General features: G+C 38.6%; 1 protein-coding gene across 1 annotated transcript in view; it reads left to right on the top strand.

The window, feature by feature from the left end:
• Positions 1-4,109, top strand: part of LOC146313144 (TGF-beta receptor type-2-like) — a 32,256-nt gene extending 28,147 nt beyond the window's left edge. The window contains exon 7 of the mRNA XM_084738773.1: positions 2,906-4,109. Within this exon, the coding sequence (XP_084594899.1) occupies positions 2,906-3,085 (180 nt within the window). The 3' untranslated portion in view covers positions 3,086-4,109. The remainder of the gene's footprint in view (positions 1-2,905) is intronic.
• Positions 4,110-18,504: the final 14,395 nt, after the last annotated feature.

Here is an 18,504-nt window from a genome sequence, read left to right as displayed (position 1 = left end):
AAACTGTTTTTACTTTTCCAAAGTTTTAAGTTTGATGTTTAAAATCAAACCTATTCTTATCTGATTGTGAGGTTGTGATTTAGTTCCTCCACTGTATTTTCTCTCCTGTTTTCATTGCATCTTTACGATGCGCTCATGCTTTTTAGTTTTTTTGTTGTGACCATGGGACTATGGGAGCTGTTGAGCTAACCCTAACAAAATCTATGAAATGCATGATATGACTCTTTTCAATCAGTTTTACTCATGAAGAAGCAACAACACAGAGTTATCCTGGTGTTTTTGCAAAGTATTTAATTTTTATTGTTGCCTCTGATGTTTCAGTGGATGCAGTGAGTGAAAAGGAGACGTTCAGAGGTGTAAACACAGACTGAAACAGCTGCCTCCAAAGCACACAATCTGCTGAGTGTTTCATGGCCATTTATTTCTGCGTTTAAAACGTAACGGCAATGAAACAATTAGCTGTTAGAAAAGTTTTATTTCTCACATTTACTAACGAGCTCTGATGGTGTCTTCCTCTCCTCCATTTTCCATGAATACCTTCAGCTCATTAAAACATGCTCTTACTTTGCCTCCCTGTTTTATAACTAATCAGGGAGATAAAAACAACTTTGTTTTTACTGTTCGTAAACATACAAACAAGGATAATACTAGAATCATCCGGTGCTTATTAATTTTTAAATGAAGCTGTACACAAGCTGAAGCAGCTGCGGTGATTGCATTCGACAAATCTGCCTCATATGAACCTACATGAAGCATCAGAACGTACAGCCCTCAGAGCAGAGACGTGTAACCATCGTACAGGAGCTAAATTTAGTTCCTCGTTCCGCCAGTCGAAATGCAGGTAAAGTTCCTGAGTTCCTCTCAAGTTTTTTTTTTTTTTTTTTTGTCCCCTGGGAAAGTTCTCACATAGGAAAATAATTGTGTCTATTTTCATGCTGGTGTAAGGCCAGCAAAAGTGCAAACATTAATTAGGTGTATTGCTAATTTAATTTGGTCTCATTTGGAAGGGCGTTTTTGGACACTGACCTGTTTTCTGTGACGAAAGTTGCGAAAATTTATTGCTAATACTGACATGCACATGCACCTGAAGCCTCCATCTGCACCTTCTGTGTTAAAACATACAGTGTGAGCATTAAAAGAGAAATATGTAAGACCCCAGCATTCAAAAATGAGTACTGCAGTCCAAATTGTGAATTGGAGTCATAAACAATAAAATAAACAAGTTGAATCCCTTTGTAATGGTTGAAACAAGTTGTTTTCTCCCCACATCCTCCTACCCAGACTGAACTTGCAGGTTTCCTTCAAGTTGAATGGAAACAACGAGTCCTATACTGTGAAGCAATCAGCTGTTTATAGCTGTGAATTCTCTGTCAATGTAAATTTATCCTGAAAACAAAAACCCACGTCTCCGAAAAATACTCTTGAGTTTGAGGTCAGTGACTGTCTGTCTCACTGCCTGCCAGACTCCACTAACATATCGCTCAATTTAACAATTCTGAACATCTGCTCCTTCTAAAAGATTATTAATGATTTCTTACCACTCATAAACAGACACCAACTCATTCAGCAAACATTAGCCATTAAGTCGAACTTTAATAAATGTGAAAAACTGGGTCTGGTCCCAAATGGACATGCTGCCTGTAGCTTTGTCGTCAGAGAAGCTGGTATTTCAACTTGGTTTCAGCTGAGATTTCTTAATCTGTGCTGACATTTCATGCTCATTTTATGATTCAGTACAGTAACATATTACATATTTCTCCTTTAATGCCATTATATCAATGGTTTGTCTGAACATTAGCGGCCGCTATGGCAGACACAAACGGGGATACGATAAGATAAACAATTATCATTGCATTGGTGAGTTAAGTAAATAGTAGCACTGTGGACAATGTCTTTATGAGTCGGTCCCCGTTCTGTTGTCTCATGCATGTACATGCAGGTGACATGATACACGTTCCTGCAGAACGAACAAATGAAAGGAGGTTTCTAAAACTCAAAGAAGAAACGTACATTATCTCAATAAATGTTTATATGTTGGCAAAACTTTGTTTGGTTTATTCATAACTTTGACACCTGTCATGTAGTGAACATAGTTCAGCAGCAGAGTTCTAGTTTTATTTTTATGAAGTTTTTAATCTTTGTTTTAATTCAGCATAGTCTCAAGGTGTGTGTGCTTTATTGTTTAAAAATGTTGGTCGGTTTCATTAGTTTCAGTCTTAGTTCTAGTTCTTTTTTTTGTTATATTATGGGATGTTTGTCAGCAGCAAAATTGATGAAGTTCAGAGATACGAACACAGCACATGTAGACGTCCATATGCATCAGTGTCTCCTCATGTTTATTGCATTGAGAAATTTGAAAAAATTGACAAGGCATTTGTGCATATTTTTATTTTATCTTAGTTTAATTGTAAGTATACAATATCGATTCAGTTAATTTAATTCTAGTTTTTATATTTATCTCAGTTCAAGGCAGAATCAGTAGGATTGTCCGTGCTGTCTGTAAACACACCAGGAAGATCCCAGGATGTGAAATGCCAACATTTTGGGTTGGTTAAACATCCTGCACACAGCATAATAATGAAAGTCTCTGCTGATACAGCCACCACCACGCTCTCCTAGTGGGTCATAAGTAATAATTTTAAATAATGCATATTATGTTATTATGTTTTAATTTTAGCTAGGTGTACCTAATAAACTGGCAACTGAGTGAATAAATTTGCTGAATTATGTGACTGCCTCTTTTTTGTTTCTACTGGAAAACACACAGACACAGACTGAGATACACATAAACACGCATGAACATTCACAGTTTGAGCTGGAGGTGATGATGTGCTGTCACAGTCAGACTTGCCCCTGGTCAGTTTTATTGACTGATTGTATCTGTGCTCCACCGCTCCCCCTGCAGGGCATCCAGATGGTGTGCGCCTCCATAGAGGAGTGCTGGGACCACGACCCGGAGGCCCGTCTGACAGCCCAGTGTGTCGCTGAGCGCTTCTACGACATGGAGTACCTGGACAAGCTGTCTGAGCGCTCTGACTCAGAGGAGAAGATCCCTGAAGAAATCTTTGTGGTGGATGAGAAGTAGAGCTCAACAGAAACGCTGCCCCCAGCAGGGTGGCAGAGGAAGTACAGCCAGGCAGCTGGCAGAGAAAGAAAGTCCAGTGGGTGTTGGTGTTTGCTATGGGTTCGTCAGAAATGTGTGACGGAGGAGCAAACTGGAAACAGAACTGATACCAGAAATGGACTTCTTTATACAGATCAGGACCAACATAAATATAAACAGAGTGACTGACTTGATTTGTTTTCTTCTACATGCTTCAAAGACTCGATCAAGTCATAAACAAACAGGGAAATTGCATTTTAAAGCTTTTTTTTTTTTTAACACTATTTGCACTTTACCGGTATCTATGCACACCAAATGATATATATTCAGAGCCTTTTTTGTTCTGACATTTCAGGTATAGGAAATAAAGGCACAGAACATATTTAGAAAAGGTGGAAAAGGGAGAAATTTAAAATATTAAGACACTTAATAGCACTAATATTCCTTTTACAGTTCATTGGACTGCATAATTAAATGTTTTCCTAGGTGTCAATGAGAGCAGACGACAGTGCAAAGCAAGTTTCAGGCTGCAAGAATAATTTTTTGTGCCATGAAATGTAAATTACCCACAGGAAAGAAACAGAAAACCCATCCGAGGCAGAAATCTGCAGGAGAAGCTGATATCATATCTCAAGGACTATGAGTTGTAAAATAAAGAAAGCAAAATCAGCCTGAGAGAAGAAAGGGAACGGATATAAAGTGTGTGTATGTGTGTGTTTGTACGTGTGTATGTGTGTGTGTGTTTTTGTACGTGTGTTTTACTCAGAGGATTCTGAGCCAAATACGAAAGTCTGTGTACTCGGACAAAGAGAATAAGACGAAAAGAAATATTCATAAAGGACTCTAAACTGGAAGTTCCTGCACACGGCCGATATATGCTATAAAAGCTTTGTAGACATTTTGTTACTGAAAAGGGAATTCTGATCCAGCGGTCAGGAAAGCTTTATATAAAAGCCATTTTTGTATAAAAATGTAAAGCCATAATTAAAAGTATTACAGTACTGAAGAGTGTCTTGTGTGTTTGGTGTTTTTGATGCTTTAATAATGGTTTATACTCACTAATGACGCTTCTCTTAAGGATGTTATGTGAGATGATTGAGACGATGTGAACCACTTTCATAGTTACTGTATTTTGAAAAAACCAGTTGCTGCACTCCTTTATGTTTGACAGGTGAATCACAGGAAGATGAAACTTGAAGACAGTGAGAAGAGCTCCTGCACACTGACTCACTTACTGCTTAAATGTTTTATTAAATGATCTGTGGCCACAAAATGAAACATTTCAGCAGTAAGCAAGACGGCGTGCAGGAGTTCTTCTCATTGTCTTTTAAGGGAGAGTTCGCCCCAAAATCACAATTGCATATTTTTCCTCTTGCCTGTTATGATGTTTGTCCTCCTAGATGGTTTTAGTGTGGCAGAGTTTCAGAGAGAAAAAAAAGTACGTTTGAAAAACTCAACAGGAATGTCTCTTTTCAGAAATCATGACCCCGTTACTCAAGATGATCCACAGACGTTGTTGTAAGCAGTTTTATGTAGGAACTACTTTCTTTTTACTGTAGAATCAACCAGAACTACTTTATTCATATTACAAGGAAAATAGTTTCTACATGAAACTGCTCACAACAAGATCTGTGGATCATCTTGAGTAACTGGGTCATGATTGCTGTAGAGAGACATTGCTGTTGAATTTTTTAGACGGTTTGAGCATCACAAGCCGAGTGCAATCTAAATGGATAAATAACACCACAATTAAGAGAGAAAATATGCATTTTTGATTTTGGATGAACTGAATCAATGAAATCTGAATGGTAAGAAATCCCTGAAGGGAAGGGAGGAAAAGTTCTGCCGATTCATCTTAGATGAAGTCTGTTCTAAACATACATAACTTTGCCAAAACACAATGTAGCTTGTATTTAGAGAAAATGGAGAAATTCACCTAGAAAAAAAAACCATGAATGCTTTCAGTCCTATTTGGAGCAAGGGGTCAGAGTGCACTTCAGTCTCTTGTGGCCAAAATGAGTATTACAACAACAACCAAAAAAACTCACCTGCCCAAACTTTTTTTTTTAATTAATTTGTTCTCATAGACTAAAAAAAAATAACTTAGAAAAATGAACTTGAAAAACTTTTTTTTTCGTCCCACCTGTTTCACAGATGGGGGGAAAATTTAAGGAACTTAAATTATTCTGGCAAAACCTTTTTTCCACCTGTTCTCAAATGATACATACAGGAGCCAAAACACTTAATATCAGACTTTAAAATGAATCACCAGAATTTTTTTCTCACTTGTCTCTAAGGGCTCCTGACAAACGGCAGCCTAAAACATTATTTTCAGCTGTACTCCAACAGCTGCAACGTGACATATGCTTGGCTCTCATTATTACAAAAAGAGTCACACTACTATTCAATATCCTACATAAATTTCACACTTAAGGCCCCATAATGCAATATGTTTGATAGTTCGAACATTAAATCAAATGACTCCCTGTTCATGTCGTTAATTCAACTGAGAATCAACAGCTCTGTGCAGCTTTGAGCTCATTGTTCGAGTTCCTCACCCTCATGCCGATTTGAAGGTCTGGTTTATTTTGTTAGTCCACTGCTGGAGTTTCACAGGGAAACAGTGTTGCAGAATCGCCCAAACAACTGAAGTAAATGGTGACAAAAAAAAAAACATATGCTGTTTGCACACCATCACACCACACACACCAAGTTCAGGCAGTGTGCAAGTGAACTTGGCTCCAAGCTAAGGATCCACAGCGAGGACTCAAGCTAAAAACATTATGTAAATAACATTTTTTTTAGTCGGCTTGGCATATCAGGGCTTTAGGAGACTTGGATTACACCAGATGAGCAGTATGGAGGCATTTTCTGTTTTTATTCTGTTGTTATTTTTACATTTGAAAAATCGGCACCATTCACTTCCATTTGTTTGAGGATGAGGAGATAATGACTGAGTCTTCATTTTGGGGTGAACTATCCCTTTATGTAAAAACACAACAATGTAAAATTTCTCCATTATAAGTTCATTCTAACTCTTAAGTTAGAGTTAAATACAAAATCAAAGTGAAAGTACTCCTACTGCAGAAAAATCTGTGAATAATGTATTATTATAGATTACATTATTAGATTGTTAATACCGATGTATCAGTGTGAACTGTAAGCATCTGCAGTTGGTATGAAAACATTTGCAGGTGGTCAAGGTGGAGCTAGTTTGCTACTTATTATATTGCAAAGGAGTCAAGTAGTTCCCGACCCAAGGATGGAAAATCTGAATGTTCATGAAATCCCATCATCTCTCCACTATTAGAAATACAAACTAACAGACCAAACCAAAGCTAAAACATTAATCAATACTGGACTTCATCTTTTTTTTTCTCTTCTTCCTTGATGGAGAAATTCTTTTTACAGTGATGCAGTATAAATGACACACATTTTAATACACTTTATGCTCTAAAATATGCTTTTAGTATGGAAAGATATAATCTAAATTATCACTGGAGAGCTGCAGGATGACAGGCTCAGTAAAATCCTGATCGTGGTCGCCCATCAGTTGCTCTCAGCCTTGTAACAGGAAGTTTATGTTCCGGTCCTGGCACGCTGTGACACAAACTTAAATCACATCGGTACGAGTCGTGCATGCACGCCCTTATATGCATCATTCTGGCACGGAAGCCTGCATAGATATTCCATCATGCATACTACAGTGTATACACAACACATTTGCACGCTCGTGTTGGCAGGCACACTCATTCACGTGCACTCATTCATGCAGCGAGGAGCACTTCATTCATGGTTACACTGAGGACACCAAGATGCTTCAAATTGTGGGTGTTATCCAAAAATGACAAGTCTCTCAGACTGGGTTGTCACACGTATTAATAGTGGCAGTCCTCCATTGACTGAGAGACGAACCCTAATGCTTTTAGACCGTGTGTGTGACTGTGTGTGTGTTGGATTAAACCGAGGGAGGAAGTTGAACAGGTCTACACAGTGTTTGACCTGGACTGTGTCTGCAGTGTGTGACGTTGACAGACCTTTCATCCTGAGCCCATGGTTACTTCAGACTGGAACATGTTTCTCTTTCTGTCTGTGGCTCTCTGTCTACCTGTCTCTGTCTCTGTCTGTTTCTCTGCCTATCTGTCTGCGGCTTGCAGACAGCTGCTTTTAATTCATGCTCAGGGTTTGTATTACAGAAACATCCTTACTTGCTGTCTTAACTGTTTGGTAACCGTGGTAACTAGGGTTAGGGCCTGATTTAGGGAAAAAAAAAAGCCATTACAGATGAACAGTTCCTAAGTCAATGTTCCTATCCTAACTGAGGCTAGGAAAAGTGTATTACACAGACATCCTAACTTCCCAAAATCTTACATAAACTCTCCTAACTTAAGTTAGAGTGACCAGATGTCCTAAAAAATTGAGGACAGTCCCCAATGTCAAGAACCAAATCCCAAATCCTGTCCTGTTTGTCCTGAAAATCAACCTGTACTAACAGATAAACCTGTTTTAAACCAGATGATAGTGAGTGCAGCCACTGCAGGAGGAATTTGTGCTTAAAAATATCTTTTAAAAATATGTTTGTAAGCTCCTACAATTTACTGGCAATCTTAGTTACTGTTTTCGTTGCAAATTTCACCCATTCTCACCAGGACACCCTAAAAGTTGTGTCCACTAACAGAAGCTAACAGTAGCGTTCGCTAATGGTATCTAATGGTAGTGTTTGCTAACAGTAGCTAGTGGTAGCATTCACTGACAGCAGCTAATAGTAGTTTTTGTGAAGTGGCTAATGGTACCATTCACTAACAGTAGCTAATGTTAGTGTTAGCTAACAGTAGCTAATGGTAGTCTTCACTAACAATAGACCTAATGCTAGTAAGGATGAGCAGTCTGATGTTAATCTAAATTATTTTGTACATTTTAACCCTTCTGACATGACTCACTCACCCCCAGCTCCCACGTCCTGAATATCCTAATGTTAATGTTAGCTAACAGTAGCTAGATGTATTTTAATGAACTAGATACGGTATGCAAACATGGTGCCCAACCAGTTCAATGAGAATTGCTTGATTAGCGCAGAAGACATAAAGTTTTCTAGCTTCTGGGTTTACTTCCTGGTTATACACCGTACTGACTATGCACAGTGCTGTTTCTCCCCTTGCCCCCACCTGTGAGTTCCCACTTGGCCCATAAACTTAATATTTTTTTGCCGTTTGCGGTGTCTTGTCAACAGATATGGCAGCTGCAATGTCCTGTATCTACGGGTAGTGTTTGCTAACATTAGCTAACAGATTTTAGTGGACAGTAGCTAATGGTAGTGTTAGCTTAGTTGCTAGCACTCACTAAAAGTAGCTAACAATACTGTTAGCTAACATATTTAATCCACATGACTGGAGCAGAGATTGTGTCTCCTATCAAAGCTCACTCTGTTTCTTTCTTCTATGTTACTAAAACCTCTAACTCATCTGTCTCGAAGTTTAGCGCCCATCATTGTTTTTGCTCCATTTTTCTGGTTCAATGTATGTTTCAGTGATAAAAAAGTTACAAAGTTGTTAAACTTGGCGAGATGAAAAAAAGTTGTCAGTTGCTAGGTAACAGACATAAAAGCTGATAAGATAAAAGAGATAGTTCAGAGATACAGTGCTGCCCCCCATTTTCCAAGAGTCAGAAACAAATAAATGCCTTTGGACAGACCTTTTTATGTTTTTGGTGTTGTCTCTAAGTCATGTGAAACAGCAGTAGGCTAAATTGGCTCAACCGTTGAGTGTCTGTGGGATCAAATAGCACATACACTAGTACAGCGTGTGTCTGTAGTTACATCAGCATGTCTGTGTAATGTATGATTGATATGTCTTCTGCCAACCCATGTGCTATGTAAGGATTTCTGCACTCTATTACGTCAAAGTTGCGTTTCTTTCATTCAGAACATGTTAACATGGGCTGCAGTTGTAAAGGACGAACACTGAAAATGCATGAAATGTTAAACATATACACTTGGGAACAGTAGAAAAGTGATTTATCAGCTATCGTGGGCTGGGCTGCCGTCTCATAGGGAGATTTCCGCTGCCCTTCCTACAATTTACATGCTCTATTTACATAAACTATGCCACAGGCACACTTGATGTGGGCTGCACTACAGATAAATTGGACGCCGCCGCGGGCCATACGTGCTGATGATAAATGATTTCTAATTTTACATTATAAATGGATTACCACAGGGGTGTCAAAAGTAACAAAAGTAACATTTCTCTTAATATTTTACAATCATACAATGCAATGCCAATTTCCCTGCGGCCACAGAGTCAAGTTCTGAAAAGGAAGATTTAAGAGAGTTTTAATAAAGCGAATGCCTCGAAATGCCTCCTGAAGCACTTCTTTTTCACTGACGTGTTTGTTACTGACAGTATAAGAATAATGTGTTCTTTCAATAGCAAATTAAAATGAGCTTTTACTGTTTTTGCAGGAGCGAAAGAGCACAGATCTCCCAGAAAAGGTCCATGCAGTCAGTTAGGTGCAGTTCGGTTAACAGTGCGGGACAAGTGTAAAGCAATTACACATAAATCATGTAGCACCGGGAGTCAGTCAACAATAATCCTGTTATGTTTAAGCTGTTATGCCAGTTTTTACTGGCTGTACCTTTCAAATGAAATCACTCAATTTTGGGTTCAACAATAGTAGATTTAATGAAGTGAACAAATTAATTGCATTGTATTAAAGTTGTCGCCATACTGGAATTTTCAACACTCCACTAGTACAACTCCAATTCCAAAAAAAAGTTTGAAAGCTGTGTAAAACAGAATCAAATGGTTTCCAAATATCTTATAGATAGATATTTAATGTTCAAACTGATCGGCTTTATTGTTTTTTGTCGGTATAAACTCATTCTGATTTTGATGCTGCAACATGTTGGAACTGGTTGGAGGTGTCTTTTTATAAATTAACAACCTCCACAGAGTTGTTAAATAGTCACTACCACTGTTTTTCTGCAAGCCAAATATCATGCAGGACAATAAAGACTGAATCAGTTCTTGAGGTCATGAATGGGGAAACGAGAGATAGAAGGTTTTTTTTATTTTGCATTTTAAGAGCAAAGTTGAAATGTCAAGAATGAAGCTGACATTTTGAGGATTTGAAAATACCGTTCCAGCTTTATTCTCCACATATTTCAACTTTATTCTTGACACTTCAACTTTATTTCCATAAAGCAAAATTCCAAAGAAATCTTCTTCCTTTGAATTATTTTTTTTATGCCTGGCACTTTTACTGAAAGTTCAAATTTATTGTCGACATTTTCAACTTTATTCTTGAAATGCAACATTTTAAAAAGTCTTTCTCCTCTCTTTTATTAGACTTTTGTTTTTGCTCTTTTACTCCTTCCTCCCCTTCTTCTTCTTCTTCCTCCTTCTCCTCCCAAGAAAATAACCCTTCACACGCATGAGCATAAACCAAACTCTGCACATAGGTCCAGACCTTCACCAAAAGTCCTCAACTGGTTTTGTGGGCTTATAGTCCTGATGGTGGTGCTACAGCAAGCATCTAACTTTTAAAACTTAAAAGAAAATGTTACTCTGTATTTCCGACATGGTATTTCAACTTAACATTTTGACTTAATTCTCCAAATTCTGACTTTATTCTCATAATTCAAATGAAACAAAATCTTCTTCCTCTGATTTATCTTCTCTTATGCCTGGTATTAATACTGAAAATTCAACTTCATTCTTGACATTTCAACTTTCTTCTCAAAATGTAACATTTTAAAAAAAAAGTCTTCCTCCTGTAGTAAAACATCAAAGTGCTCAGGCCTGTAACAAATTGGTTGTTATCATTGTGGAAAAATGAAAAAGTATCCAAGCATTGATTCTTTTGACAGTCTCACATTGTGTGCTTTGTCTTTCTGTGTCTGGTTTGTTTTTTCAACTGCTCTTTGACTCCAACTTCATTTTTGAGACGCATGTAAAAAAAAGATCAAACTGACATGTTACTACCATCTGAGGCATGTTGCCAGGATATGATCCATGCAGACTTTTAATGGCACCCACGCTATTCTTCATGCTTTTATGTCCACACGGTTGGACTGCAGAAATGGTCTATTAATATGTATAAATCATAAATCAATTAACAGATTCCAAATTGTACAGAATGGAGGACTTATAACAGGAAGTCAGTCACTGAGCTCAAACTACAGAGGGCAGTGGGCTTTTATTTTCAGGATCACAGCCTTAACTTTACATTGACAGTTAATGACAGTTATTAATTGACGGTTATTAACAGCTGATCGACTTATAGTGTAGGACCTCGTCCTCACTTGTCAATTTGTGATGTTGCACTCATCTTGCACTCCTGCAGTGTTCCTGCAGCCTGCAGAGCTTCCACAGTCTAGGGAGGAGGGGATGGGTGGGAACTACCTGCTTCAACCATAAATTATACATTAAATAGGATTTCAACCAACAGTCTATGGACTGCAATACTAATTATTTCATGTACAATTTGCTGCATATTGCTCCTTTAAGTTTTATTGCTTAAAGTTTTTTAGATTTTATCCTTTAAGTTTTTTATTCACGCATGCCTGCCTGTTTACTCATATATTACTGTATTGTAATTGTTGTGTTTTATGTATAAATCACTTTGTAATCCCGGTTTTGTGCTATACAAATTAAATTTATTTATTTATTTGTTCATATCCTTAGTCAGTTCCTACAAATCCTCTGGTCTGCGATCCCAGTTTGTATTTGAATTAAGGCAACATGGGAGCTTGTGCACACTTATTTACTTCATTACCAGTGACACTACAGCACAATACTGCCCCGAACTCCTGCATTTTGCCTTTTCACCAGTAGAGGTCATAGTGGCTCTACTGGATGCTGCATACAAAGACATCACTTGTGCCTTCTGGAACCAACTGGGCTTAAAAGCTAAAGTGCAGAATCCAGTGAGCTGATGTTTGTGCTGTGAGGGTAAAAAAAAATGGAAGCAGTGCACTGTGCAAAGAGCTCAAGATGTGACAGGTCTTTCCATTACTTAGAGCCACTCTGAGTCATACTAACCAGTCACTAAACACTGGAGTCACTTTGTATCTTGGTGGGACCTAATTGCATTTAAACAGCTGCTGTTGGCAAGCATAACTTAAGAAATTTTTCTATGTCTGATTCTCTCACTCTGTTGACTTCGTTTCTCACAGCACTTTCCGTCACTCGCCTGTCACAATGCATCAGAAAGTATACGCTCAAGACGCCAGTGGTCCTGCTTAAACTCCATACCTGAGGCACTGTATGTATTCTTGTCAGCTGCTCAATCTCGATACTTTCTAACCCGATTAACCCTTTGTGTGGGAGGCAGCAGCCGGCAGAGTGCTTCAGCCAAGAACAGCTCGTCATTGCATGCACGTATATACAAAGAGGCAAACGCTCACACAACCCCGAGGTGGTCTTAATAATCCAGAAGGAGGTATTCTCCTGCCAAAGTCACTTATCATTCCCACATGCTGGTTTCCATGGTGACGCCTCATACATCAATCAAAGTTGAGCCGAGGAGTGCGTTGGTTGGCGAAAGCTATAAACAATATTTTAAGCTCCAGCAAGGAGATGACAAGGAAGACAAATTACTCCTTGCTCCGATATCACCTCCTCTCTCGGCTCTCCGGGTCCAGTGAACGTCAGAGGTCATTCCCCCCCCAGCCATCCCAGTCGTTCCCAGCTCCTTTTTTTTCCACTCCACTCCAAACACCCATGTGATTTAGATGTTCCCTTGACACATTACAAAGCAGCACTTGGGGTTGTGCAGCTTTGTTATTGGCAGCGATAGTGGCAGCAGCAGGAGTCACATTCTGGAAGAAACTTTCAGGCCCTGAGCCACAATTGCATGCTGCAATTGTCCAGTGGATGATGTGCCTGTTAAGATAAGAGCAGCAGGCAGCCGAGGCCCAGAGACAGAGAGATGAGACTGCTGGTGTATTAGGAGCCATTACCCCTGCTGTCCTCCTAGACATTTTTGTCTGATAGCAGTGGACTTGATAGTTTCGATATTACTTTAATTTCCTTATGCCTGAATGAACTATTGTGTCATTATGTTTTCAGCTAGCGAGCGCTCGATAGCAAAAAAAAAAAAAAACAGCCTCTCAAGGACAAACACAGCTGTGTCACAAATGGCAGCATGTTTGATCTGAGGGTGTTTGTCTTGGGAGGATATATTAAAAGAGCTGTTTGCTTACATTTCACAAGACCGGCGCTTGGCAGTTATGTGGTGATTTCCCCTCCAACAAAATCTCAAATGTGTTGATCGTTTCAGCCAACAAGGACGATGCCATTCCACTTAATTCCCTGCATCAATCATCCCCTAGTTGCACGTAGGGTGAGATGATGATTTGGGACTAATTTGGCTCAGAATATCCTTTAATCTGTGTTCCATATTAATTTGTCTATTTAGAAATAATTTACTGATTGCTGTGCCGTTCCAGTTAATGTTCCATGAGAGACTGCAGCGAGCCCGATGTGACGATGTTAATCTCCAGACGTCCCTGCTGCAGCATTGTTAAAACCTGAAATGTTCCCTTCAAAGGTCAACCAAAGTCGATGCAAGACATAAGAGGCAGTTATGAAAAAAATCTTACATGTAGGATAATTAGTGATGTGAAAATATGACAAAATAATGATTATAATAATCCATCATTGTTAGTAATATGTCACAGTGCTGCAGCAAATACAAATGTATTTATTATATTATGCAGCCACTGCATGTTAGCATTAAAGGAACTATGTATAAGAATAGTCTAATTTATAATCCAAATAAACTGGGGTCCACATATCCAAACTGTTTTCATTCCGACTCGTCACATGCTGTTGTTCTGTCACTGCCCCTTGGCATCTCATGCAGGTGCAGAAGGTACCTTTACCAGCTGTAGCAGATGCTGCCGGAGAGCAGCATGTGGTTAACAATGTGAAACAGTTATAGTCTGGGTACATTTGCAGCCCTTTCAGGTACCATGTGCATCTGAGTCACCAAGGGGTGGTGACAATAAGTCAGGATGTGACAAATTGGGAATGAGAACAGGCTGGCATATCACCTGTCGGTATGGTAGGAAGTGGTATTACGAGACAGGGCGGGATGGGGCTAGTTGGTTAGCATACGAACTTAAGTAAACATCTCAGCAACACAAAGCAAGGTGAAGTCCCTCCCCTTCTGGTGGACCGCTATGAGGCTTTAACTCAGAAAAACATATGACCAGTAATTGATGGTGAGGGACAAATACTGTTTTGATCCCTTTTGAATTTTGCCACAAATCACACATATGATGTTTGTGAATTTAAAATATAATTTGACAAGAGAAGAAATTTGCAGTTTCTCATAAAACTGTTCAGACTACACACACAAATGTGCTTTAAGTGACATTGTGACTTTCTCAATCCAAAAACTAACCTTAGCCGGTGAAGCTATGATGCCTGTGTGCATTTGAACCGCAATGTAGTCACATGAGCGGACGGTGTTGATCATTCTTTCACTTTCTGGCTGAGGACCAGGAGTCACTGGAAAAAACACATCATGGTAAGATAACGCTGATGGCAATGTTGGTGTTTGTGATGATTCAAGATGAGAGATCTAGCTAAATGAGAGGTTTCACACAAATCTAAACTAACCTACAACAAACTGGGACTTTATTGCCTTTTAAATTGACAAACATTGTGTGTAATTCAGGACACAATTCAAATGGGATCAAAAAAATATTTGTCTCTTGCCATTGACTACTATTCATACTGATTACTACTATTCATATTCATATTTTCTTTAAAGGCTGCAAAAGATCCTCACCATAGAGCCCATCTAATGGACCCGTTTCACCACGGGCATTTTGACCTGTCAAGGCTGGGAAAACACAAGTAAGATTAATAACATTAATGATGGCTGAAGTCCATTTAGGTGAGCCAGTTCCAGGGCTCTTGTATTGTACATGCTCACTCACTGACATGGCTCGCTGTGACACTTAATGGGATTAAGCCATTAATGTTATTATTTACACCTGTGTGTTTTCCTGCCTTGACATCTCAAATTGTCTGATGTTAAAAGGGTGGATTCCCCTCAGTCTTGTTCCTTAAAGGGATAGATTTTGGTAAACATGCTGATTTGCTTTTTTGCCAAGAGCTTCGTGTGAAGATTGATGCCACTTTCATGTCTGTCCATTGAATATAAAGCTAAAACCAGGCGAGAATTAGCTCAGCTTAGCATACAGACTGGAAACAGGGGTAAACAGCTGGCCTGGCTCTGTCTAAAGATGAAAAAAAAAATCATCCTACAAGGGCTGTCATAAAAAACGTAATTTTAAAATGTAGCTCTAACAGCCAACAGCAGGGGATGAGAAGCAACGACAAAAACTGCTATGTTTTTCAAGCTCAAATATGGATTGATATTGGCTGTCCATGACTCCTCAAACTTGGAAACTGTAAGTTTTGCCATGTTTTTTATGTGTTTATTTTGTAAGTTAACCTGTTGAACTCTGCATTAGAATGTTAAGGGTCTAATGTGGTCAGCAGATGTTGTTGGAATAATGTTGTAACGCTGACGGACAGTCAGAGGAATCTGTGTGACCGTTCAGCCTCATTTGAAGTCAACTAAATAACGAGAGTAATAGATGCTGGTAACTGTTCTGCTCTGTCACCAGTGTGTGTGTGTGTGTGTTTGTGTGTTTGTTGCTGCTCTGCTGTATGTAAATTACATGACAGACATGTCTTGAAGGTAATGATATAGCTATGTGTGAAAAATAAATGGTCAAACTACAGGAAGTCATCTGCAATGTTGTGTAATAATAATTAGCAGCTAGCTTGCACAGACTGGGCAGTGAAGTGACAGCCACACGTTTGACTTAGTATTACTACACCAAATTACTTAATATTTTGTAAATTAAAGGAGCAATATGTAGCAATTGTGCTCGCAAAAAAAAGCAAAAAAAAGTACTGCAGCCCAGATAGTAAATTGGAGCCATAGACTGTATATTAAATAGGTTGAAATCCTATTAAATATATGATTTATGGTTGAAGTAAGTTGTTTCCTCCTCCCCAGACTCAAGGAAGAGCAGGAGCTCTGCAGGAGTGCAGGAAAGGCACAACAATGTAAACTGACAATACAAGCAACAGTGAGTCCTCTACTATAAGTTGATCAGCTGTTTATAACTGTCAGTTGTTTGTCAATGTAAAGTTAAGCCTGTTATCCTGAAAACAAAAGCTCACTGCTCTGAAAATACACACTCTGGAGTTTGAGTGACTGCCTCTCATTTACTCCATTATCATATTGTACTCAATTTAACTGCTATCAACGTCAATGCCTTCTACAAGATTATTAATGACTTTTTACAACTCATAAACAACTCATATTAATTTTATGATCACAGCAAATATATAACAGATCTCATTTTTAAGTAACTGGCAAAAAACAAACCTAAATAACCTAAATAAATTTTGTTACAGCCTTACCACCTACCAGCATTTCTAAGATCACTAATAAAATGTTACATTTTTGTTTTTGTATAAATGTAAATTAAACAAAAGATGTAAAACATGTTGATTACTCAGCTTTGGCGGTGCTGATTTCTGAACTTCAGAGAGAGCTTGGCCAGCTGTTTCCCCCTGCTTCCAGTCCTCACGCCATTCGATTTAACCATCTCTTGGCTGTAAGTTCATATTTAATAGACAGGTATGAGAGTGATATTGATCTTCTCATTTAACGCTCGGCAAGAAAGTGAATGAGTGTATTTCCCTGAAATGTCAAACCATTTCTTCAAAATGCTGCCCGCTTTTTTGTCTGAAAATACATCTCTATGGTTCAACAAATATCAGTCAAACCGCTGCTTTACCAGGCTAAGTTGTTTGTGCAGACTTTACAACACTCCACATTCATAACTGTCAAAGACAAAGAAAAGATTTGTGCGTGTCTATGATTTAAACTAAAAGTCTGCATTGTGTCCTACAGTAGAGACATTGTCTGTGATGACATCACCGGCTCTAAACAGCCTACAGAAGGCTGGCTGTGTCTCTCTCCCCCCTGCCTGTGTCCATTTTGCCCGTCCTGCAGCCCCCCTCCCCTCCTCTCCTCTCTCTCTCTCCACCTCATCCCATCTCGCCCATATTCATTGGAGAGTCCGGCTAAATTTAACTTTATTTTGGAGGCGTGAATTGTGTTCTGTCAGATGACCGATCGAGGGCAACCAGGAGGAGAATCGATTGGACATGGGCTGAGCACAGAGATGCATAGTCCTGACCGAGGGGCCACTTGGTATTGAACCACCTCTGCAGAGTGCTCTTTGGTCAGAAAAAAAAGAACAGAGTTGGCCTTTAATTTAATGTATTTGTGAACTATACAAAAGGGCATTAAAAGGAAAAAGCACAAATATTATTTGGTGCAGAACAAAGCCTCTGTAAAGATGAGCAGAGATGGGCAGTATTTCAATTAAATGTATTTAAAACATGTATTTAGGTACTTATAAATATTTTATAATTTGTATTTTGCTGGATAGAAAAAACAAGATGTAGTTTATAGCAAAATACTTTAAAATCTTGTATTTATGTATTTGAAATACTTAAAATACATTATTTAAAATGTAATTTTATTATCAGATGAGACACATTTTACCATTTAAACTGTAGGGGGGAAAAAAGTACAAAAAGTGACCATTCTTAAGTCCCACCCCTTTTTTGCTCTGTGCTCCAATGACAGTTGAGCAAACTTCAGTCAACTTTTCTGTTTCCTGTAAATATGCTACGTGCTAGACTAATCTATGTTTAAAAAAATTCTTTGAAGGTTATTAAAAACTGTTGCTTGTGCATCTGTGAAAGTGAATATACTTTATATAACTTATATATCACTTTTACAGGTCCCTCAGCAACATCTTTTAACCATCGTCAATTTTTTAAAAAAAACCCTGGCACATAGCCAATCCAAGCACAGGAAACAGAAAAGAAGAGACAGTAAAGACAGTAAAATAAAACAGAAGAAAATAACAATTAGAAAACACATGCTCTAGAATGAGCAAATATTCTGTATTTTCTGTAGAAACCACCCAGCATGCACCCCTGAATTTGCTGCCTGATTTTGCCCAATCAGAATCCACTTCGGCCTCAGGGCAGATCATTTTTTGAGGGGCATAATGCCAAAGTGAGGGGGCCTCCATTTAATTCCTGCACTGGTATTTTGTGTTTTATTTTGATACATTTGATGAATACATATTTGTAATTAGCAACATGATACTTTTTGATGTATTTGTGTCTGTCTCTGAAGACGAGTGAGGCAAATGGTGTAAGAAACTGTCATAGTTTGTGAGAAACCTGTATGACAGGGGTCTTCATTCGTGCGTGATCTCTGTTTAAACTGTCAAAAGACTTGGGGAGACGTGCTTTGTCACCAGCAGAATAATTTCACTCCGC

This window comes from Lutjanus erythropterus, chromosome 16 (assembly GCF_056507025.1).
Source record: "Lutjanus erythropterus isolate fLutEry1 chromosome 16, fLutEry1.hap2, whole genome shotgun sequence".
Classification (NCBI taxonomy): Eukaryota; Metazoa; Chordata; class Actinopteri; order Lutjaniformes; family Lutjanidae; genus Lutjanus; species Lutjanus erythropterus.
Note: the sequence above shows the minus strand (reverse complement) of the source record. Positions and strands in the feature narration are given on the sequence as shown.